A 25,789-nucleotide genomic window follows, 5' to 3' on the forward strand; every position below is an offset into this window, starting at 1 on the left:
AGTAACGTATGTTATTAGATGTGCAACCCATAGTCTTTAAAAAAATTTAAAGATATTTACTACTGTTGCAGATATTATGTTAATAGTTAATGATAAAGAAGAAAATCAAACTAGAAACCATGTTTCTATAGCCAGTCAATATAGACTGATCAAAAACAAGTAAAATTCAAGGTTTTTAAAGAAAAATTTAAAGTCAGCGGTAAAAACCTAGTAAACTACTTGTTTGAAATATTTTTTCTAAAGCCAAACTGTCCTATACATTCTTTCTTTAAAACCCAAAGTGACTAATAATTTAAACTATTGAATATTTTTATTTAACATATAAAACCAGGAATTAATATACTGGCCTGTAGTAAAAGGCTCGGTGAGAAGACCTAGAGTTGTTCCTGAAAAGGAAAACAGAAATGATGTGAATTTTTCCAACCTCAAGGAAAAAATACTAGAGAGATTGTTCAGCTGTTGTGTAGTTTTCAATATAGAGTAATTTGTAATATATTTAGTGTTTAGAGTTAATAAAAAATTTGTATTTCATTTTTAAAATAGTGACATACATGGTGTACTTTCCAATGTATACATACACACACATACACATATGCTGAATTCTACTAAATACAAAGTAAATGGAATGTATATCAACAACGGCAATACATCCTCTGATAAGCAGAGGCTGATTCTGCAGTTTATGGTTTCTTCAACTTTTCTCAGCTTCTGGTTGTCTGCAGCTTGGATATTTTTATATTGAGTAACACTTAGTCTATAAGGACTTGGAGGGAAAAGGATAAATATTTTTTAAGATTTATGTTTATGATTTGACATAGCAGGTTTATAAAAATAAATTTGAATTTACCCTAAACAGCTGTTGTGGATTATCAGTGAACTCCTGAAGGAAAAGGCCATGTTTTACCTTTGTATTCTCAATGTCTGCCCATTGCTAGGGATGTGATAAAAGCTCATCACATGTTTACTGAGGACCTGTGCACTTAAAAATAAGCCTTTATTAATTTGGGGTTTTCATAAATAAAAAAATAGTCAGGCATTTTCTCTATTTCAATGTTAATTTTCATTGAAAATCCATGGAAATCCACTGCTTACTTTATGTAAACAATACTACTTTGCAATTTTATAGTGTTTTGGAACTTCAAAAAAAGAAGGAGAGAAACAAACTTCTCACATAATCTATTTGATCCTCACTCCTCGTCCAGCCACACTTGCCTTTCTATCTTTTCTACCTGCTGTTTGCAGTTCTCTGTACTTGGAACATGGTTCTTTCCTCCTCTTATCCTACTTGAGCTTTCATTGGTCAGTTCTCAACTCAATCATCTTTTCTTCAGTCCTTCCTGAGCTCTTTGACTGGATTAAATCCCCTGCCTCTCATCCCAGGCCCTTTTAGATACCCCATAGCTCTTGTGTTGATGTAAGTTTCCATTTGTTTTTGTAATTACTTAATTGATATCCACATTCCTGACTAGGCTGTAGGCTTTATAAAGGCAGAAACCATGTAAATTTTAATTCACTTTAATATCTCCAAGGCCTATAAGAGTGCCTAGCACATAATAAGAGCTTGAGAAATATTTGTCCATAGAATGAATGAATGAATGAATGGAGTAAAAATATTTTACCCATTTTCCTATAAAGAATGGGGCTCAGAAAAGTTGAGTGATTTGTTCAAGATCATACTGCTGGTTAGCGACAAAACTAGGACTCAAATGTAAGTCCCCCAGTATCTAGGACTGTGACCCATACTGCTTTTTATGTTATTCTGCCTGTATGTATAACACATCACCACCTGCAGTTTTCAAGTTTTCTTAATTACCCATTCACCATGTTAATGGAAATATTAAAAATTAGACTAGAAATTATAGAACACAATATCAAGTAAAGAATAAAATATCCTGTCTCCCTGAATTACTTTACAGAATGTATATTTAAATAAGTATGGTAACTAGTTTCAGAGAAAATTTTTGTGACAGTTATCAAGAGCTGACAAGGTTTAGTTGAGAAGAATTTTCAAAATCGGTATTACACAGATTCCACCAACTGACCAGCTCAGATCTTGATCTTTTCTCACTAATGAGCACAATAGTTGGACATTTGAATCAAAATATCTTGCTGATCTAATTGTAAGAATAGCATGGAAAGACTGTTATGCCATGAACCCCAGAGACGATCAAGATTAGAATGATGTGGAAGAATAGATAGACCCTGATATTCCCAAAGATTTTGGTGCAGATTCCATTTCCTAGTATTGATTTAACCTTTATGGAATTCCAGTGATCCAATTTGAGCACTTTCAAACTGAAGACAATTGCATTTAATTAAAAGCAGCATTATCATATGGAATAAAATCAAATCTCCAAAATTTACACATCTAAATAAATATGCGCTAATCAACATGGATTCAAGAACATAGTTGCACATCATAGGTGGTAGTGCTCTGATCATCACTATTTTTGCCATATGCACAAGAGAACATATTTATAGGCCTTTCCTTATAATTGATGTTGCTGAGATGGCAACATGCTCATGTGCATCTCAAGGACCGATCTTTAATCAGGGTCATAGAGTTATTTAAACTAGGCACAGATTGGAGTACAGACCAGTCAGGCTACTATGATATAGCTCCCTTTCCCCATGAATGAACTTCAGAAGATGTAAGTCTGAAATTATTGATACAGCAATATAAGTAGGGATAAGCCTTTACTAACAGGAATACGTGAGAACTCACTTTTCTTCTGGGTTTAATTACCAAAACTGATAGAGACTGCATTCTCATTCTCATTAATTCTGACATCCATAACCATTACAGTTTCAACTGATTTTTCTGTTACTTGCAAATGAACACACATGCTGGAAGTACTTGATACTGTCAATTATTATGTGTCAGCTTCTTTGTGTACAAGACATAAATAGTAATAGGAGGAGCTGCCTTCACCAAAACACTAACTCCACCCTAAAACATTTTTTCAAGTGGCTTTGTCCACTTGGGTTTCACCTCGCTACAAACTTAATATAAAGTCTTTTAATTAATTTTCTAGCTACCACTAAGTTTTTAAATTAATTCTAAGAATCATTTTAATTTTTACAAGGAAAAAATATTTTGGCATTTTTTAATGAAGTTTATTTTACTTAAAATATATGTCTGAAAGATAAACTTCAGGAGTATCCATAACATTTCCCCTCATAAACAACAAATTCAGTACTGCAGAGTCTACAGCTTTTGCAAAATATCTTATTCTGAAAAAGTTTAAAAATTCATAAAATTGGCTTTAATTCAAGAAGCAGTATGTTTCTGATTAGTAACCTATAAAGTATTAAACTCCCCAACTAAAATATAAACTCATTCACCTAGTTAATCATTCCTTATAAAATTCACTAATAATAAAGTTGCCTTTACTGAATCCTTCCTATGTATTACACTAAGCTGCACTATCACATTTACTGTTTTCTCAAATCTTTCCATGTAGAGATTATTTTTAGTTCCCACTTCACAGATGAGAACACTAAACCTCAGGCTGCTTGAGGGACTTAAAACAGGGTCAAACCTTAAGGGGAGGGATTCAAATTCTTATTTTTCTAATTCCACATTCCACTATACTCATCTACCTCCCTTTGCCTGATGCGATTTTTTTTATGATTGATGCTATTTTATAATAAGCACATTGTATAAACAAAATTTATACATAACTTACAGTTGTAACATTCTAAGTTTTTAAATTTTTGAGTAAATATGCATTTTAACAGATTATATGGTTGTGTAACAGAAACTCACTTTTAAATTATATGTCAGGATCCCACGTATTCATTCACAGGGGGGATTTTTTTGTTGTTGTTTTAATATAAACCTACTAAACAACCTATGATTTTATCATAAGTTCCAATTTGAAATCAGAATCTGTAATTACATGTTGCTTCTTCAATAACTGATGTAAATTAAATTCAACTTCATCCTCTTCTTTAAACATGGAAACACAGGGGCATTAGGACTGGAGTCTAGAAAATATGTTCTGAATTTTAATTATCTCTGCAACTTATTAGCAAGTAACCTTGAATGTATAACTTAACCTCTTTGTGTTTCCATTTACTCATTTGTAAATAGGGGGAAATGATGGCACCACTTCAGGGAATTTTCTGTATCAAATCACATAATATATGTCATATAGGTAGAGTAGTGCTCAGTAAACATTAGCTCTGTATCAAGATCAGTCAATCTAAAAAGGAAAAGCCCCATAACTGCATAATGTTTCTTCTAAAAATAGCATGCTTATTAGAATGGTTAGCTAGGCATCTCTCAGGGTATTTTAGCCCTCTGAAAGCATTCACTGTATGGAAAAGATGATAGATACAGAAAGCACGTGGAGAAATTAAAGTCTGCACACTGCTTCCCTTTCACTTTAGAGTTTTCCGCAATGTTTTTCTAAACTGCTCAAAAGTACCCTTTACTTCTATGCTATTTACCTCAACAAAAAAGTTAAGGTCTATTCGACAATGAAGTCATACCTTGTCTTCTATGCAGTACTTGGTCAAAAGTACTTTATCCAGAGAACAAGTCAGTGGCAAAAGCCTGCAGCCCCTACCCCACTGCCCCGCCGAGACTCTTTTTAAAATAAACGTTATCTTTGTGTTCAATAATTATAGGTTTTTATGTTAAAATGATTTATTTTTAAGACAAAGCAAAAAGTAAAAGTAGGAAAGTTTTAACCAAGTTAATTTATCCCACTTATCATATTGGTTCTGCTCAAAAGCACTAATACATTATCCACAATGAAATGGGTTTCCATGTCCAAGAAACAAATCCTTTCATTTATTATAGATAGTTCATGGAGAGGAAATACATATTTGAAATAAAGTGTCTTCTTAGCTATATTATATCTGAAATATAATCTTTTACTTTTCAATCTCTAAGTATCTTCGGTTGATGCATACTATATTTTGAAAGAAACAGAAAAAAACACCCTTCGCTAGTGATGGTGTCAAAACACTTATTTTAAAATAAAACAAATATGGGATTCATTGTTCTCATAACTGATCAAGTGAGGCTTACCACCAGAAAACTTAAAAACAAAAATCATTTTGTAGTTAGGGATTCATCACAATTTGAAAATGCCACTTTTAAACCACCAATGTCAGTGAAAGAAATAGGATGCATCTTTCAAGCCTACAATTTGTGCAAGACAATTGCTCTACAAAAGACCTTTTTTTCTTTTTAATTCTAAAAGCAAACAACTTAAACTGTTTCGTTTTCACAATGACATAATGTTTATTGGATGAATTTAGAAAGAAAAAGAGTGTGAAAAGAAAAAATAAGTTGGTGTCTCTTAAAGGAAAATGTTTTATTCTTACATGAAAAATGAAAAATAATAGATGTGACTTTTTTTCCTTTGGAGCTCCAAAATAAAAATACCAGTAAACCCTTATCTAGCACTTTCTGGGTTTCTTCTGATTACCATCCTCACTTTATATAAATTATTATGATTCCTCAGCCAGAAGAAAATTGGCATATCATCTCTTAGTTGTTAAAATTCAGAAATATCACATTTTATTTTGAATAGTTTGTACTCAGTCCAAGTCCCTAGCACAAGTTGAAGTATACTATTTATGATTTCCACTTAATCGAATGAACAAAGATGACCAACTGGCATGCGCCAAGCCCTGAAGTCACAGGTTTTAAGGAAAACTAAGTTAACCATTATTTGAATGATTTCTAAATTCCCATCTGTATAGTGTGATATGGTCATAGCCTCAGAAAAGATAAGGAACTAAGAATTACCTCTAATTCTTACCACTAATTGTTATTTTTTAATTGAAATTTGATACATTTAACTAAAATTTAATTAAAGTTTTGTATGCTTCAGTTTATCTGGAAAATTAGCACTTCCTAATCTGTTCCAGCAACAAGATAAGCTATACATACACTATTAATAAATGCTGGGAATATATTATTAATTTGATAATCAATGTTTTCTGCACATTGGGATTACTTGACTAACTTTATTTGAAACACACACATTTTGTGGCACAATTGGAAAATTTTAATATGAGGGAAAAAATAAACATTTTTATACTTCTTTGTCTCCTGATTTTATAATGATGTTGACTACAGTTTCTGGCATGGATAACAAGAAAAAGAAAACCAATCCTGACTTCTCTCTAGATCATGCCAGAAAGTCCTTTTCTTTCTGATCCTTATAACCCTGAAAATGTTAGTTAAGCTCTTTGCATTTCCTCACCTTTAAAATGATGAGGTGAGGAAGACTGTGGAGAATAACAATCAGAGGATTAAGATTTAATGAGATACTGAATGAAAAATATTTAATATAATGACTAGAATAAGGTAAATCCTCAATAAAAGTCATTTTTAGCATATTTTTCAATAAAATAGTAACATAGCATTTGGTTAATTATTAATATTATACTTACAGAGCATGAAATATCTACCAGAATTTCAGGGAAATTAAATAAAACATTAGGATTCAGTAAGGCAAAGCACAAAAGTCATAAATAATACCAAATGAATTCAAGGAAAAAAATCACCCAGGTAATCTTTCCTATAATTCAACTCTGCATTTGATTTATAATTTTTAAAATGCTACCATGAAGATAATTGATAAGTTTTTTTAGTGTTTTACGGTAAATGGGACAAAATATTACATCTAAAACTTAATCAGTTGCTCACAAAAACCTTATCAGGGTAATCTACTCATGATGTTCTGATTTCCATGGACAGTTAACTTACTACGGTACAAAGTGTTGACAAAATAAAATTGAATATTACATTCAAAACCAGATGTTTGAAAAGGAAATTATATATTTTATATATTTATATACATATAATTTATATATTTTATATATATGTATATAAGCTAGAAAAATTAAACCACTTTTAATAGTTCTAGGTAAGTATTGTGATATAGGATATAGATATCATCATCATGATACTGAAGAAATAGAAATAGTTATCTAAGCTGCTTATGATTCATGCGTATCTATGCAGTTCATCAAATCAAGGAAAAAATTATTTCTTTAAATGATCACAAGATACGAAAGTTTTAATAGCTGATGAACAACTTTGACTAAAGGAAAGCTTAGTGACTGAACCAAATTAATCATCTTAGAAACAGAGCCAGGCTGAAAATTAGGGATTCAGTCCACTGCTTGCAACTGAGGTAACACGTAGCTAGAAAGTTACTCTGCGGTGCATGAGAAATAATTCAAAAAACTATTGGGATGAAATTGTTATTAGTCCTGGGAAATGAATTTATGATTACAGACTGCAGAAGAACATTTTTGAAATGTGTCAGGCTTTCTGAGATTTACATTGAAAGAGCCAGTAATGCTTTGTGTCACGAATGGTATCCAACATAAGAGAAAGTTTGACAGGAAGTAGCATGTTGTTTTCGGTATTGTTAATAATATTGTGCACTATGATAGCTGATGCTTTAAGATATACATATGTATTTACTCCTTTAATATAAAAATATATTAATTTAAAAATAGACAACACTAAGATTTACAAAATGTTCAAAATTATAGTCGCAATTCTATATTATGATATCAATTTATAATCCAATAATAGCCTTGGTTTTACACTGTATCTTTGTATTGAAGATTAGCTCCAATGAGTGAAATGTATGAACTGTTGGATTGATCAGTATAACTAATATTTAACAAATAGTTTAACCTTCACCAGAAATTCTGAGCTAAAGTTCTAAACCTGAGTTCTAAATTTTTGACAGGGAAAAAGAAAAGTCATTCATTCACTCTGTAACTACTTACTGAATACAAACTAATCTGTACCTTAACATTAGGTACAATTGGGAATTCAAGGATGGCGAAGCATGGCCTGTGACTTGAAGTAATGTATTCATTTAAGACTTGATAAGTTAATAAATAATAAAGAAAGAGAATTAGTGCTAAGTTGGGGGTAAAGACTGTAAGTATAGAAAAGTGAGTTAATGAAAGATAGTGCAGAGTTGGAAGGTTGAAATCTATGGATGATTTTCTCAGACACATAGATTCTAGAAAGAAATGACATACACTATGCATGTGAATCTTCAATTAAGTAAAAATGACATCTTTTTAATTGTATAATTAATTAGTTTAAAGAAAAGAAGGTGACTATTATATATTACAAACAACAACAACATGTAGAGTCACAATGCTAAACTGTCTGCTAGCCATTTTTTGTGAATTTTTTAATCATATTTTCATATACATTAAAGACACTGAAACATACTGAATACATTTTTAAATTTAGGTGGAAAGATAAAATAGCAAACTAAATTAGGGAAACTGGATGGTCAGAGGGAAAATTCAAACCCAAATATTTTAATGTGTAATCAAACTGATGTTGATTCTAATATTTAAGTTGTTCAAGGTTTCAGATACAAACCTTTATTCAAAACTTTATTCGTCACTTATGGATTTTCTGATTTACCTACCTGTTGTTTCACTGCTTGATGTTGTAATCGCTGGAATGGATGCTGCTGAATTTGAGAAAACAATGGAAAAAATAAGTTTTATATGCAGGGGAAATTATACTTCCAAGAACATCTATAGTCACATGCAAAATGGATCAACTTGAAATGACTGTATCAGACAAAAAATCATCATATAGGTGAAAAGAAGCCCAAATATTAGTTTTAGAATGTATAGGCCCCAAGTAAAAGGTCAAAAAACCTTATCATTTGGTATAATGCTTTTTTTCCCCAAAAGCTTTCTCTAAAAAATTCTTTTTTAAAAAAGAAACTTCGTCTATTTCTTCTAAAAATGTCATTACAAAGATATAATACTGCAAAGGAAGTTTTGGGTGTTTTTAAAAATCCGCCATTGATTAAGTTGTGGCTTAGAGGTTACAGCTTACCTATGCCTGGGCTACTGGTAACCAGTGTAATTGCTATGCAAAGAAGAAGACAAATATTTGGAAATATACATTAAACTGGTATTGAAAGATGAGGTTAACCATACCTATTTAAACATGTTTCAAGATCTCCAGAATGCAAATAAATGATTAAATGTAACAGTTAAGTTCACTTATCAGATGTTTACACATTTTAATATACTTTTGTACTCCGCTAGCTACTGTTTTAATGACAAAGCATCCAATTAAAGTTAAAGATTTCTTGGTGTTAATAAAAGAAATTGTAAATTACTTTCAAGGAATTTAACGTAGAATTTTCTGACATAGCCACTTTCTCCAAATCAGTAGAATGTAGAATGTTCTTCTTAGGACAGACAACCTTTGAAAAGGGAAGATGTTCTTTAATAATGTTACAATTACGTACAGACCTGCTATTTGGCATGGGCCTTTAGCAAATACATAAATGGAGAATGAAAACTTTGAAAAAAGTACCATGATTCCCAAACTATCAATTATCTTTGCTGCTCATTTAGGAGCTATAAAAATAGTTAGCACTTTTTAATTTATATACCTGCTCCGGTGCTTAATATGGCGGTAGCTGTTGTAGTGGAAACTGTTTAGGAAACACAATATTTATGAAAATAAATTAATTGAATAATTTTTGCTGGGAAATATAGCTCAAGAAACCAGTTGTCATCAACTAAAAGTAAAATTTCTGAAACATGTGCAGAGGTTAAGTGACAAAATAATTTTTTATTTACATCTACACAAATAACACCATATATTTATATATGTCCACCAAAAATAACTATTTCCTGTTATTATCACTTAACCAAAATCTCATAGGAACTTTATAAGGTCTCTTTATGGGCCAATAACGACTTTAAAGGAATGTGGTTCAGAACCTTGACATGAAAACTTCACTTCAGGTAAGTGACCAAAAATAACTAAAATTTAACCAGCATTTTACAGCAGATTGCATAATTTTAAATAAATTGTCAAAGCCTCGCTGTTGGAAGCTCACTGTTGGAAGCAGTGAGCCCTGATTGTGCCACTGCACTCTAGCCTGGGCAGCAGAACAAGACCATCTCTCTAAAATAAAAAATTAGCCAGGCATGGCAGTGCATGCCTTTGGTTCAAGCTACTCAGGAGGCTGAGATGGGAGGATCACATGAGCCAAGGCAATAGAGGCTGCAGTGCACTGTGATTGCACCATTGCACTCCAGCCTGGGCAACAAAGTGAGACCCTGCCTCAAAACAAGAAAGCAAGCAAAACAGGAAGCAAGAAAGCAGGCAAGGAAAGAAGGAGGGAGGGAGGTAAGGAAGGAGAAGGAGGGAGGGAGGGAGGGAGGGAGGGAGGGAGGGAGGAAAGAAGGAAGGAAGGAAGGAAGGAAGGAAGGAAGGAAGGAAGGAAGGAAGGAAGGAAGGAAGGAAGGAAGGAAGGAAGGAAGGAAATAATTTTTTATTTCTGTTTTCAAATCATCCTCTAGCATGATGATGGTTTTAAAATATTTACTTCACAGAAGGCAACATTTACTTCTACTTCATTCACTTATTCAATTATTATCTAAAAATACCAAGCTTTGGACGATGATATTTAACTAATGTGCAGAGTTAAAATATTAATGAATTAATAACATAAATATTAACTAATAATATCTATTGTATGTTTAATCATATTCCTAACTTAATTCATATGAATATAATGAAATGGTATTCTGACATATTTCTAGTAACTGTTCATTTTAATTCACAATTTTTGTATCAGCAGGTTTACCATCATACCTTTTACTGGCACAGATTCAAGTGAAACCATAAAGGATTAGCTACACGAAGAAATCAGAGATACAACATTTAAAATATAATGATGATTTTACCTGCAAATGTTGAATTGGTAGGAGCAGTTTCTGAAATAATCACACATCACTGTTATTGACAGGAACTTTTATATCTTGAAAAAATTCTACATCTCAATTTGTCTATAAGTCACATCTCTTTTTATTTTACTTCTTGCAATTTCTAATATAAAAAGGAGTAGCTAACATATTCTTTTGAAGGTTTTTGGGATTTATTTTTTTAAGATGTGTGTTGTGGCTGGGCACGGTGGCTCATGCCTGTAATCCCAACACTTTGGGAGGCCAAAGCAGGTGGATCACCTGAGGTCAGGAGTTCGAGACCAGCCCGGCCAACACGGTGAAACCCCATTTCCACTAAAAATATAAAAATTAGCCAGGTGTGGTGGCTCACGCCTGTAATCTCAGCTGCCCGGGAGGCTGAGGCAGGAGAATCACTTGAACCAGGGAGGTGGAGGTTGCAGTGAGAGATATGTGTTGCTCACGAACAATCCTTCAGTTATTTAATTCTTTTTATATTGATTCTCATCTTCTATTCCTCCCTTTCATTATCAGGGGGGAGGAATCATCCTTTCACTGATGCCTCACTCCCTCAATTCCCAGAACCTACAGTTAGGCAGGGGCACGTATGCAGTAGGTGCACCCCCTGAGTATCAGCCATGGCCCCATCTGACAGTCGTTCAGCATATCTTGGCAGCACTGGTTTCCAACAGCAACTGATCATGGACAATCGCTCTGGGATGGAATTGTGCCAGTCCTCTGAGGGACAGCCTAATGCATTTAAGTCCCTGCCCCTCTGGTGATTAGCCTAAAAATGATTCCCAACCCCTCCTCTGATTTTTCCTAAATCAATTAGTGTAAAATGTAATGACTTACCACTGCACTCCAACTGCCCTGCAATACAGTAGCTGAAAGTTAAATGTAAAAAGAAAAAAAGAATGAATTGGAAAATTTGACTCTTAATTGCATACAGCTCACAAATTTAAAACAACAAATTGTCTGATTGAAAACAAGCAGAACCAAATAGAAGTAAATATTTGTTTCCCCAAGAGAATACTATTCAAATTGCTTGTTTTTCCATGTGCTGCTATACCCAATCATTTCACTGAGGAGCTCCGGGCACCTGAAGAAATGGTGTGCAGGTAACCCTTAAAGGTAGTTCTTACATAGTCAATTTCAAACACGATGTTATTTGATGGCCGTGGTGACCTACTATGAACCCGTCAATTTGCTTCCATGTAACTGTTTGAAAACCTGTGAACATAATCTTACATTTAAAGAATTAAAATTCTTTTCCTCTACAACTACACAATGACATTTTCTGTCCTGTGTTCTGCGTTATTAAGTATAAAATTCCACAAACCATTTGTTGACATGCGAATTATCTGAAAATAAAAATAACTAACATAACTGATCTAAAATGAACCTAAAGCTGGCCTTCTTATTCAGAAATGGCAGGATCAAAAATTATAGATATATATACATGTATACATGACATATATATTATTGACATAATATATTCATACACGTATTTAGTTTTCCTCCTAAATGAAAAGGCAAAAGTCAAAATTGCTTATTGAAAAGTTAGTAGAGAATATACCATGTTCTTCCACAATTATCTTCAATCACTTCCCCTGCTGGTATGATATCATTATAGAAGCAGCTGCACTCAGATAAACTGACACATTTCATGGTGTTCTCATCCAGGTAAGGAGCACTATCTGGGCACTTAGCATAACAACCTGTGTGTAAAAATGACCCACAGTTCATCTCTATCTACTGAAACTCATTATACTGAATATTATATATTTGTAAAGTTACTTAAATGACTCCATGAAGTGAAGTAGACAACAGCAAAACAATATCACACTCCTAATGAAAATATATAAATAAAACAAGGTTCAGATCTTCTTGCAGTGAAATGTCAGACTAAGAACTTAAAGATTTTGGTTGATTTATTTTTTTCTAAAATGATTCTTGAAGTAATTTTAAATGATTTGCTACTTTCATAATGGGCATGATGCTGTAACATAAAATAGGCTCTGGTAAATACATATCCTGAAATGTGAAGGCCAGTTTCAAATATCTGTCTTTGCAACAGTAGGTAAAGATAAAGTCATAGCAAAATAAGCTAAAAATACACCAAAGGATTTAACACAGTTGTGACTTTTGGAAGAGTTTCATGTTATACTGTTTTCTTGCCTGTTTTTTGTTTATCTCTGAAATAAATAATGCTAAGAATAAAATGCTGCTTAAGTGTAAGATATAGTTCATTACTACAGTAATTATACTACTCAAGCAAGATTGTATTATATGTTGCATTCTGAAACTGCATTCACACTGAACAACATTGTCTAATCAAAGATCTAAAAGTGACAATAGAATCAGAGTGCTGTCCCCATCCCCCACTAAGCTTATGTTTAGAGAAAGTGTTTCTAATGTAGAAACATTAATGACATAATAAAGATAACTATTCATTAAATTACCAAGTGTTAGACACTAAATTGGGAGAAGCAATCCTTTCCAGTTAAGATGAATAGCATTTGCACTACTTTATGGATATTCTTAAAGTATGTGTTACCTTCTAAAAGTGAAGAAAATTTCTGGCCAATGACCTGATCTTTGCATGTTTTTGCAGTCACTGTGCCACAAGGTTCATAATGCCATCTGCATTCCCCAGGTGCATTGTAATAATCACAGTAGACAGCTATAATTGAATTATATCAAATTACTTTCATTCATTATATGACAATTTTCACCTTTCATTTTCCAAAGCATTTTAATAAGGGATTTGGGATGATATTAATAATAAACATATCTAAACTATATCAGGTCTTATCAAGTTCCTTTGGCTTTATCTAAACTGTCATATAAGCCAAAATAGGTCACAAGGGGAGTAGACATATAAACTCAAAATAGAACTTTGTTTTGCCATCTCACACTCTGGTTAGTTTGAGATTTAACAGGTAAACTTTCATTTTATCATTTGGAGATATTTTAGGTCATAGCCTAGATTCATGGTTTCAATTTCAACTTTAAATTGGAAAACTAAATCCTAGACAATTAAGCTCTTTAATATGTAAATAACAGTTCCTAAATGAAGTAACTAAAGATGTCAATATAATCTAATCCTGTGCATAAAAAACTGAATAAAATGAGGGTTCTGTTTTAACACTTCTCATATTTTCTCTCATAATACTTAGAAGAAAAAGAGCTGACTCATTTCTATTAAGGTTATTACATTCTATATGTATCGAGATTCAGTCTATACTCAATGTACAGTTCATCTTCAATAGGGCTCTATGAAAGTTTTCAAGGAAACGTGTGAGCACTTTAAGCAAAAGTAATATATTCGGTAAATATTGAAGGATATGTAAATATACCAAGATAAGTAAACAGTTCATCATCGAAGTATGAATGAGAAATATTCTCCATCAGTATTCATTTTTCCCCCTGTGAACACATGAATTTTTAAACTAAAATTGAACTTGAAGCGCTGGGCCAGGTGCTTTATTTTTTAAGTTAGGTATTTTTGCACACCATAAACAAAAATATCAACATGTTTCTAGGTACACAAACGTGTGTTTTATAGAAAATATGAGAGGAAGACTGAGGGTCTAACAAAATACTTCTATCTAATTACATTTTGAAAGAACAACAACATATGGACTTCACTTACGACACAGATTTGGTTTTCTCCATGAGACACAAACTCCAACTGCACTACACGCCTCTGCGTACATAGCCACGGCAGTGCAGAATCCCAGGTACTTCCCCTCCATGTCACATGCGCAGGCTTCTTCAATGCATGCATCATAGTAAGCACTGGGGTCAACCTAGGCAGAGCACAGCACATGAGTCTCTGGGAGGAAACCCTGTGTAGGTCTCTGCTTTCAGAACAATGCTACCTTGCTGTGGCAGTCTCTGAAGGTGCTGTCTCTGAGGATCTCACATTTTCGCACAGCCCAGGCTTTACAGTATGGGTTTGAATCACATGGGAAAGTCTCAGCCACTGTATCTGAACACTCTTGGCTTGTTTTCCAACTATTCCCAAATTCCAGTGCTCCAGAAGCTACTGAAGAGTATCTTGTTGTGAAATCATCCTTGAGATCACCATTGTTATTTCCACAGAGACCACACACCTTGCCCTGTATTGATCGGAAAGGGAAATTTAAAAATTAGTTGTACTAGGGACATTGAGATAGATAAACAGATGATAGATGAACAGATAGATATCATGATTATGTATATTGGAGCATGAATCTATGTAAAATTCCAATTTTCATGGATAAGATTCCAGAATTTGTGGATAAGAGTATTCTCCCATTTAAGGTACCCCATGTCACAAAATGATCTAGTACCACACAGAATAAATGTCTAAAGAACCAAAACAGGTATGTCTGCTAGTTTCAAATTACACGTGAGACTACTTTGGCTTCTTAAAATATTTGCTCCAAGGAACACATTTAGTTCAAAATATATCAAATACCTGAAAATCACATCATGTGATAATCTCAAGTAACCAAATATAGGCAAACTACAATGCCTCAGGTTATTGTATTTACTTTTTTTTTTTTTTTTTTTTTTTTTTTTTGAGACAGAGTCTCGCTCTGTCGCCCAGGCTGGACTGCAGTGGCCGGATCTCAGCTCACTGCAATCTCCGCCTCCCGGGTTCACGCCATTCTCCTGCCTCAGCCTCCTGAGTAGCTGGGACTACAGGTACCCGCCACCACGCCCGGCTAGTTTTTTGTATTTTTTAGTAGAGACGGGGTTTCACCGTGTTAGCCGGGTGGTCTCGCTCTCCTGACCTCGTGATCCGCCTGTCTCGGCCTCCCAAAGTGCTGGGATTACAGGCTTGAGCCACCACGCCCGGCCTTGCATTTACTTTTTAACCAGATTTTGTTATCTTTGATTACATTTCATATTTCATAAGAAGGTTGAAGAAAGGTGGAGGGCTTGTTACTCTAACAGAGACCCTGCCATTCCCCTATACTCTGCCTATCAATACCTGTCTTTAATTTTTAGTAACAGAAATGATTTTGCTTCCCCGTTATTCAGTTGTTAGCGATATACATACATTCCAGTTTGGATCCAGAATAACAGACAGTCTTGTATTTTTGTCCCAAATCATGATTATTCCATTTTGAAATTTCAGAATTAAGTACAGGCCAACAGTATGTATGGAGTATGCATTTGTATTGAGTTCACATTTCTTACTTTCTGTAGATTTGACTGCTGTTACTTTACCATCTTGCAAGACAACATTCTGATCCTGTAAATTCAGACAGATTTATAATAACAGTTTTATTTGGCTGTCACAATGTGAGAGGAAAAAATAAAGAAAATAGTACTGTACCTGAAAAGAAACTATAATTTTTCTTGAGCATGTTAGTCCATCTTCACAGCATGGAACACTCTCTGTTAAAATACGAAATGTGCCATTTTCATGACCACAATAATCCTTTAAAATAAAAATTATAATAGTTTGTAAATATTAGAGACACAGAACTCAACTACAGTATTTGTGTCAGACAAATATTCTTAGAGAAAATATTTGCCTTAAACTCAATAAATTGCCGTATGTTGTGTTACGGAATTTCCAAAAAAAACAATAGTTTAACACATTTACAGATAGTTAGCCTTGACTAAGTCCACTCTAGCTAATTTGTTTTGACTCAGTTATTTTCCCATTACTTCTGCACAAGTTCAGAATTATTCCATAAACATGTAAGTATTTAAAGTATAGACGTTTGTAATCACAGATTTATTTCTAGACTAGCTAGGTAAATTTGGCCTTATTTCCTCAAAGACTTACATGAAACTTGATATTCAAACAAAACTAATGCATAAATACAACAAATTTTACCCCTTAAATGTTAGTTAGGAAGCTTGCAGCTTGATAAGATGAACTCTGGAATGTATGTAACAAGCATGAACTCTGTAATCAGACAGGTCTAGGTTTACTATGACATTTTCTATTTGGTAGCTTAAGTTGCTTAACCTCTCTAAACTTCAATTTCTTCATCTGCATCATAGGAATAATAATATCAGTCTTATAGTATTATAATTATTAAATGCAATGAAATATATAAATTTGCTTGACAAAGAAGCACTCATAAATGTTAGTTGTAATTTTTGCTGCCAGTGCTGTTGTTGGAAGAATCATATCTAGCATTTATTTATTGAGCACTAGTATGTCCTCCAGTGTGTGCTCTAGTGTGGTTTCAAGTAGGGGCTATTTTCATGCCCATTTTGTAAATACAAAAACTGAGACACTGAGAGGTTAAGGAATGTCCCTAAAGACATGCATCTGATAAAAGATGGAGCCAGCATTGAAATCTAGTCCTAGTCTCCAGAGCCAGCAGTACACAATATAACATTTTACTGCCTTCTGGAAACATATAAGGGACCTTTTAAAAATATTTCCCATTTGAAAATAAAAGTATTTGGAACTAATCTACAAATGAACAATTAAGAATTATAGAAAAATTTTAGTAAGACATATCCATAATTACCTCAAGAAATGAATACTGGCAGAGACCGTCAAAACTGTAACTTTTCCCATCAAAAGTTCTAACATGACCTTCCCCATAGATGTGGCAGATGGTTTGACATTCATTTTGGGTACAACTCCAAGACCCTTTAATGCAGGTACTAAAAGGAAAAGATGACACAGCGTAGTGATTATATTATGCCGGGATTCATACACTAATATTGCTTTTGTAAAGAAGCACAAAATTATGTTTCATATTGATTTAAATTTTGTAGTAGTCTTCGTTATAATGTAGGATGTTCAATATATACAATGCTACATAAACTTCTGTTTTAAAAATAGCATCTTGGCCGGGCACGGTGGCTCATGCCTCTAATCCCAGCATTTTGGGAGGCCGAGGCGGGCAGATCACGTGATCAGGAGATCAAGACCATCCTGGCTAACACGGTGAAACCCTGTCTCTACCAAAAATACAAAAGATTAGCCGGGTGTGGTGATGAGCGCCTATAGTCCCAGCTACTTTGGAGGCTGAGGCAGGAGAATGGCATGAACCCGGGAGGCCAGCTTGCAGTGAACCGAGACCATGCCACTGCACTCCTGCCTGGGTGACAGTGCAAGACTCTGTCTCAAAATAAATAAATAAATAAATAAATAAATAAATAAATAAAATAGCATCTTTTTCTAACTGTATTTGGTCATTTTTTTCCCAAATATCCCAAAGTGTGAATTCTTTCCTATGAAAATAAGAACAGACTGCATTTTCTAATATCTAAAACAAATAAAATAAAAATCCATTATTAAGCACCATTCATTGCAGCCAACAGAAGTGACACTTCCTTCATCATATTCTCGTCCACCAAAAGAGCACGGACAGTCATCAGGAAGGATGCATATCCCTTTAGAATTTCGAACCATTCCTTCTGGACAAAAGCACCCACGTTTGCAAGGCAAGTTCTCCTACAAGAATAAATATAAAATATACACCATGAGGCACCATTCTAATCATGTCATATTATCAGCATTAATTTAAATGCTTAAATATATCATGTATGTATTTGGAGTCAATCTTTGACAACTGAAAATAACACGCAAAAAGAGTATGACCTTCTAATTATTTTTCATTAAAATTATAGCTTTCCTAGGCCCCGAAACAAAACCTTTAAATGGCTAAACTCTAATACTATGTTACTTACATCAAAAACAGGTATGTTCCGAGTACTGCATGTTCTGTCGGTTCTTCTCTGCGCTTTGGGATCCCTACAGTCTACATACTCAGCCCCTCCAGAACAATTTTCTGCAGAATAAGAAGAATTGTCACTGATCAAGAGCCTGTCGATCTGTTTTCTTTAGCAAAAGTGGATATTTTAAATTTGCACCGTGATTTTAACACTTACGTAGGGTTAAATCAATGGGAATCTGGCAAAGAAGAATTCCATCCCGACAGACACTGGAAATAAAACAAAACTATAAATTTAGACATAAGTTTCAAGGACAATTAGTTCAATGAGTGAGACACCATCCCCAGAAGAGGCATAAAATATACCAAAGGATAAGATATCATCTTGTAAATATTACAAGAATGTACAAACAAGGTTTTATGGGCATCAGAGAAAACCTTGTGGAAAGGATGGCTGGATCTTGATGAGAAGTGAAATTTAATACTTCTGATAAGATGCCAAACTGTGGTGTAGGAGAGAACAAGATATGTTCCAGTGACTCAAATGATTCATGTTTGGATGGAAAGAAGGGAAAATGGGGGAAGCAGTATATGTAGATTGGGGCCAGACTTTAGATGGTCTTAAATGACTTGCAAGTTTGTATTTGTTCTCCAGGTAACTGTCAGTCACTAAAGTTTCTGAGCAGGGAGGCGGCCCTATCAGAATAGTGCTTTAGGCTACATAGTCTTTATTGTTGTTGTTACTATTATTATTATACTTTAAGTTCTGGGATACATGTGCAGAACGTGCAGGTTTGTTACATAGGTACGCACGTGGCTTTAAGCTACACATTCTTGCAGTAGTGCAGGAAACAGGAGACAGAGAGACAGAGCAACAATGAGCAACCAAGTTAGCTATCACAGTGGTGCCAGCTGAGGAAAGTCTCAAATATGGTGAAGGGAACATAATTTGGAGGTACTGGCCTGATTCACTGAAAAGTGAATGTATTGATTCCCATGAAAATAAGAGCAGACTGCGTATTTTCTAATGTCCAAAACAGATAAAATAGTAATTCTTTATTAAGCACCATTAAAAAGTTAATCTATTGATTCCCCAAAACTACAGAGAAAAAGGAATTATCATTATCAAACCCCAGCCAAAGGCTCATGGGCTTTGATATAAAGGGGTTACCTAGGCTTTCCTTTTGAATGATCAAGAAAAATTACTTATTGCTAAATGATAGCCTCATGAAACCAAAGAAAAGAGAGGAGGTGTATTCAAAGTATTTTTGAATGGCTATTTCATTTTGGCAATTATGTTGTCAAGAATTCCTACATCTCTCTATGGAATTAGAAACATGCTTAAATTACTTTGCTCCAGGCTGAGCACAGTGGCTCATGCCTGTAATCTCAGCACTCTGGGAAGCCAAGGCAGGTGAATTGCTTAAGTCCAAGACTTTAAGACCAGCCTGGGCAACATGGCAAAATACTGTATCTACTAAAAATACAAAACATTAGCTGGACATGGTGGCATGCACCTGTAGTCCCAGCTACTCAGGAGGCTGAGGTGGGAGAATCACTTGAGCCCAGGGAGGTTGGAGCTGCAGTGAGCCAAACCTGTGCCACTGAACTGCAGCCTGGGCAATTGAAGTGAGACCCCATCTAAGAAAGAAAGAAAGAAGAAAGAAAGAAAAGAAAGAAAAGAAAGAAAGAAAGAAAGAAAGAAAGAAAGAAAGAAAGAAAGAAAGAAAGAAAGAAAGAAAGAAAGAAAGAAAGAAAGAAAAGAAAGAAAAGAAAGAAAAGAAAGAAAAGAGAAAAGAAAGAAAAGAAAGAAAAGAAAGGAAAGAAAGGAAAGAAAGGAAAGAAGGAGAGGAAGGAAAGAAGGAGAGGAAGGGAGGAAGGGAGGAAGGGAGGAAAAAGGAAAGAAGGAAAGAAAGAAAGAGAAAAATTACTTTGTTCCAAACTGTAGAAATCATAGCCTCCTTGGCCAAAATAGTCAAAATTCTTCAATTCTTCAGAAACTAATTCCAAATTCTTGGTTATGATCTGACCACTGTCAGTGTTTCGAACCCAATCTTGTACAAAACAACCCACATGTGTAGTTTTTTTCTAACATTTCCTACATCTGTGCATTCTGTTTACAGGAAATCATCCTCTACATTTCATTTTTGTCTGGAAAAAGATTCATTCCCTCGTACAATTTATTTGCCTGTCTTCTCTGAGAAGTTTTCCTTAATCTCCTTAGGTAGTACCTGGCTCTTTCTGCTACCATATTCTAGTATACAAAGCTCCTTCTAATAGTTTGTGCCCTGCTTACTTGAAGTCCAAGACAATGTTCCTTCAGCTTTGCAACTCCAGCACTCAGCACAAGGCCTGGCACACTGCAGACACTTAATAAGTGTTTGTTGAATGATGACTACAGAGAGACAGCTAGAGAGCATCTTCTGAATATGAAATCATTTCACATTGTCTGTATATAGAATTTACCAGAATATTTTTCTACTGGTGTTTAAAACAAAACCAGAGTGGGATAATCTATATCCATTAGGATGCAATGAGCCTTCCAGAATAAAAGAGATTTATATTAAGAAATAAGAATCATAAGTATGACCAGTCTAAAAAGACTTCATACTGACAAAAGACCATTTCTCTGAAAAGAACACAGTCTGTTGATTTCAGTGTCATAGCAAGTATACATGTAATTTCCATACCATTTATTGTCATCAATATGGATGAGTTTGCCTGGTTGCATGACCTCGTCATTTATGTAGCAGTCACACTGAGATTTCAGTACACAGTTTCCTTCATTATTCTGGTACATTTCATCAGGGCAGGTGCATCCATCAACTGGAACATCTTCTACATCACAGCTCCTATCTCTCTCTGACAATGATCGGCAAGAACTATTACAGGCTTTTACATTGTACTTGAAAACTAGTCCACTTGGACAAGAATGTTCTGTTGGTACAGAGACAAAAGAAACAATGAATATGTACATATTCAGGGAAATAAACAATTTTATTTCAGCTCGATGTTTATAGATATCGTGAATTTTCATAAGAGAGATTATGAATTTTTTAAGTCCTTGTTCATTGGGTTTTTAAAATTCTTTTTTGTTTTCAGTCAATACTGAATTCCTATTAATGTGTTTAAAAACTTTGCTGGGGGTTAAGCCCATAAACAGGAGAAGCAATACATTGCTTTCACGTGGCTTATATTCCCAGTGAAAGGACAATCATGGTACGTGCTATGAAGAAACAAGAGGGGAAGCACTAACTGTGTACAGATGAGGATCTACACTTAGTGAAGAGCGTGAGTAGATGAAGAGCAAGAAGACAATCCAGGGAGAGGTGATTCTGTCTGGAGAATAGCCTAAATCAGAGGGAGAATGAGTCTTTCAAAGAGTACGTAGAAGAATAGAAACTATATGGCCAGAGACAGAATGAATCAGTGGTTAAAATTTATAGGGCCCCCTTAAGGAGTTTGGTATTTAGCCTTAGAGCAATGAGACACCATTAACTTATTTTAGCCTGGAGTGTCACATGATATGCTTAGTTCCATTTGGCTTGGTTTTAAAGATTACCCTGGTTTTTCTGTAGAAAATGGATTAGAGGAAGCCAAGAGTAAATATTGAAGGAGGCTGCTGAAATCACCCAGGAGAAAAAACAATGGTAGTTTCTTGAACCTGGTTGGTGGCAATATAGATGGAGAGATGTGAATAAATTTAAGAGAGATTTTGGAGGTGAAATGGACAGATCTTATTGATTAACTAGATACAAGCAATGTGGTGTTAAATATGATCTACAAGAGGTTTGTTTCTACAAAGTTTGTTGTTTGTTTTTGTTTTTCTCTTGGTAAATCAAGTGTTTTTGTGAAGTCATAGTCAAACAGTGCAATAAACATTTTAAAACAAAGCAAGATTTTTAAAATATCATAGTTGAGCCCTTAATTTATTGGTTCATTTTTGTTTTTTCTCAACATAAATTATTCATATTAAAATGTCATTTACAAATGCATTAGCAGTCAGAACATTATTTAAATTTCAGCACACAATAATTGAACAGAAACATATATTTATATATAAATACATATATATTCTGGTTTTTCTCTATATGTGAATATATTAAATCAAGATCAATAAATCAAGAAGTAAAATATGTAAGGATTGCACAAGGATATTAAAAATAAAACAACAAAATCATCTTTGAAAGAACTAGTTAAAAATTTGTAAACACATATGCCTACACACGCACACAACACACACACACACACACACACACACTATAGCAAAACTGGGAAGGAAGTAGTTATTGCAAGCTTCTCTGCGGCTTACCACATAGGCCAGTTCTCCATTCTACTATGTATGTTTCCTTCTCAGCACACGCTTTCACATAGTTACCTAAAACTGTACATAGGCAGTCTTGACTGTTTTCACAAGAGCAAGTATATTTTTTGCATTCCTTGAAAATAAGAAACAAATTTATATTACATTATGAAGTTACTCAGAAGAACAGGTAAACTGAGTATAATTTAGTTCCTAACCACTCTTCTACTCCAAAAAAAGCTTTTTTGAAATGTTTGAAAACATTTTTAAATATTCAAAATAGTGAATGAATTATTAGCCTGCTTGTCAAAACATTTTTAAAAAGGCAGAAAGAGAAACTTATTCAAGATTTTTCTCATTTGGGGTTATTTTCCGCACCACTTTTCTTCTGAAGTTGGCATATCTAACACAAGAATGAATTAATAGAATCTAATACATATCGAAGGATATACTTTAATCTACTGACAATGGCTGTTATTCGAAAATATTTAATATCTACATGCTTTTGTCAATATCAGCAAAGTATTTGTCAACAAGAGGTGTTAATGTTAGAGCCTCACATACCTCATGATAGTGTTTAGGGTTCACAATTGGGTGGCAGGAAGCAAAAGGCCCACTTGAATCAAGAAGAATTCCACAGTGCCTTTCAGCAAACTTTTCTGGAAGAAAATCAGTGCACTCAAAATTAGTTTCAATAATGTCATAATCCTTTCCTTTTTTTTTTTTTTTTTTTGAGATGGAGTCTTACTCTTTCGCCCAGGCTGGAGTGCAGTGGCATGATCTCGGCTCACTGCAACCTCTGCCTACTGGGTTCAAGTGATTCTCCTGCCTCAGCCTCCTGTATAGCTGGGATTACAGGTGTGTGTCACCAAGCCCAGCTAATTTTTTGTATTTTTAGTAGAGATGGGGTTTCACCGTGTTGGCCAGGGTGGTCTCGATCTCCTGACCTCATGATTCGCCCACCTCGGCCTCCCAAAGTGCTAGGATGACAGACGTGAGCCACCGCACCCGGCCATAATTCTTTAATTGAAAGAAAAGATGTACAATTTTAACTGTTCTCTCTATTAAAACAATTTTTAAAGTGTTCTGCTGTAATACATCTAACTTGTCACTATATGCAAAGATGGCATGCTATAATTAAAAAATCTTACACTAAGAGGCAAAGTCTTTGTTAGCTTTGGAATTTTGGATTAAATCAATTTACCTTTCTCTGAAATGCAGTTTCTATATAAAAATGGAATGAGGGGATCGTATTATATCTTTAGATTCCTTTTAACTTTAAAATATATATTTATAGCTAAATTGTGATGAGTTGGTAAATAAAGCAACCACAACAACGCCCCGCCCGCCCAACCACCACATGATCCCAGTCACCTCAGAAGATTATAGAAGATTATATCAGTTTTCCTGAAGGTCATATATTAGCACAACCAGTATCAATAATTCCAACACACCAATTTTGTTTTGTTTTTTAATTGATATTTCATTGGCCTATAAATAACTAGCATAGTATTAAATTAACAAAAATAAAAATCATAACAATAGCATCTGAGTAATAAGTGCTTGGCCTAAAGATTTTTGGTAATAGAGGAAGCTGTCTCTATTAAAAACAAACTGAGACCAATTATTTCCAAAATTTTAACAAATTGGCAACCCAGTATCATCACTTTTTATCTAAATATTACTAACAGCTTATTAAAATACAGTTTAATTTTCTGTATTTTACGTTAAGTTAAATGTAAAGCACTGAAAATTAAATTTAATTAATTTCTATATCTCTCCAAAGTGGTGGCATATAGTCTGCTTAACATAAATTGACTTGGTATCTTATGAGATATACATTCTCATTATAACTGTTTTCATTGCAACACTCCAAAATCAAAATAATATGATAATCAAAACCCTGAAATATGTATTATGATGTTTACATTAATGCTTCTACCAACTCTTTTAAATCAAAATTAGTAGACAAGGCTTCAAAAGGAATTGCCTTAGTAATGTTAAAATATTATTATAATCTGATAAGACTATTTCAAGTATATATTAATTTAGAAACAACTAATTAACATGTCAATGTAATATATTTTAACTTAGCTTCCATTGCACTCTTTTTTTTAATGAAAGAAGCAACACAAAATGAAGCATTTATTAGTATCAGCAATACCAGAGGAGCGACCAAAGCATGACTCGGATTCAAAATACTTGAATTTCTCATCTGTCATCCTTATTCACTAGGGATCTTTATTAACCCTCTCTGTGCTCCATTATCCCCACTATCTACATTAGTGGGGATAATAGTCCCGCCCATGCTGCTCATGAGTTTTGGTAGAAATAAATTGAACTAATATTTTAAAAGCCTTTTGGTAAGCATAAATGTAAGCTGAATCATACCAGTGTAAAGTTTAATTAATGTCTGTATTGGGGCTTGCACAGCAGTAGTTAGGACACCTGGACCCAACCACAGCTCTATCATCAAGTGGCTTCACCAGTTTGGGCGAGTCTTGCTAGTTCAACCAATGACTATTTTTATAACTAAGTTAAAGGAGGGAATAATTGAAGAACTAAATGTGCCCCAAATCTCTTCTAATCTTGTTATTCTATAGTGACAGTGAAAATTGTGTAAGAAGGAAAGGAGTAGGTATAGAAAAGCAAACAACCAAGATGAACTCCCATGAACTATTTGTTTTGTAGGAATAAGATCAGCCAACCAGACTGCTTCTCTGCTGTGTCCTCCAAAATTCAGACAGTACAACAAAAACTAACTAAAGCCAGGATTATCTGACGTGTTCATATTATTACCAAAATAAGTACATAATATGTAATTACACCAAATATGTAATTACAGATTTCAGTAGTCAATTAACATTACCTTTTTCTATACTAATACATGAAGAGGGGTTTCCTTTAGGACAGGACATCATTTCCCAAGAATTAGCAAATGCTTGAGATGTCTTCTCCAATATATTCTGACTTGACATGAAATCATCCTCTGCTTTGTTGTTGTAGGAACCACAGAGTCCTGTATAAAAGCACACAGCAAAGTTTCACACCTCACCTACTCAATTTTTTGGATTCACATCCTCACTGCACATTCAGTTCTTTGCCC

The 25,789-nt window shown here is 34.1% G+C and overlaps 1 protein-coding gene across 1 annotated transcript in view; it reads right to left on the reverse strand.

Annotated features, from left to right (window-relative positions):
* LOC105470179 (mucin-19) overlaps positions 1–25,789 on the reverse strand; it is a 191,360-nt gene that overhangs the window by 122,355 nt on the left and 43,216 nt on the right. Inside the window, exons 24-43 of the mRNA XM_071071871.1 lie at positions 25,553–25,702; positions 23,248–23,342; positions 22,693–22,819; positions 21,071–21,317; positions 18,598–18,650; positions 18,397–18,497; positions 18,009–18,160; positions 17,226–17,364; positions 16,067–16,171; positions 15,788–15,982; positions 14,619–14,858; positions 14,390–14,546; positions 13,292–13,417; positions 12,311–12,452; positions 11,587–11,618; positions 10,735–10,764; positions 9,429–9,470; positions 8,861–8,893; positions 8,439–8,483; positions 348–386 (exon numbers count right to left, since the gene is read on the reverse strand). Coding sequence (XP_070927972.1) covers positions 348–386; positions 8,439–8,483; positions 8,861–8,893; positions 9,429–9,470; positions 10,735–10,764; positions 11,587–11,618; positions 12,311–12,452; positions 13,292–13,417; positions 14,390–14,546; positions 14,619–14,858; positions 15,788–15,982; positions 16,067–16,171; positions 17,226–17,364; positions 18,009–18,160; positions 18,397–18,497; positions 18,598–18,650; positions 21,071–21,317; positions 22,693–22,819; positions 23,248–23,342; positions 25,553–25,702 — 2,250 coding nt within the window. The remainder of the gene's footprint in view (positions 1–347; positions 387–8,438; positions 8,484–8,860; positions 8,894–9,428; positions 9,471–10,734; positions 10,765–11,586; positions 11,619–12,310; positions 12,453–13,291; positions 13,418–14,389; positions 14,547–14,618; positions 14,859–15,787; positions 15,983–16,066; positions 16,172–17,225; positions 17,365–18,008; positions 18,161–18,396; positions 18,498–18,597; positions 18,651–21,070; positions 21,318–22,692; positions 22,820–23,247; positions 23,343–25,552; positions 25,703–25,789) is intronic.

Source organism: Macaca nemestrina, chromosome 10 (assembly GCF_043159975.1).
Source record: "Macaca nemestrina isolate mMacNem1 chromosome 10, mMacNem.hap1, whole genome shotgun sequence".
In the NCBI taxonomy this organism is placed as follows: domain Eukaryota; kingdom Metazoa; phylum Chordata; class Mammalia; order Primates; family Cercopithecidae; genus Macaca; species Macaca nemestrina.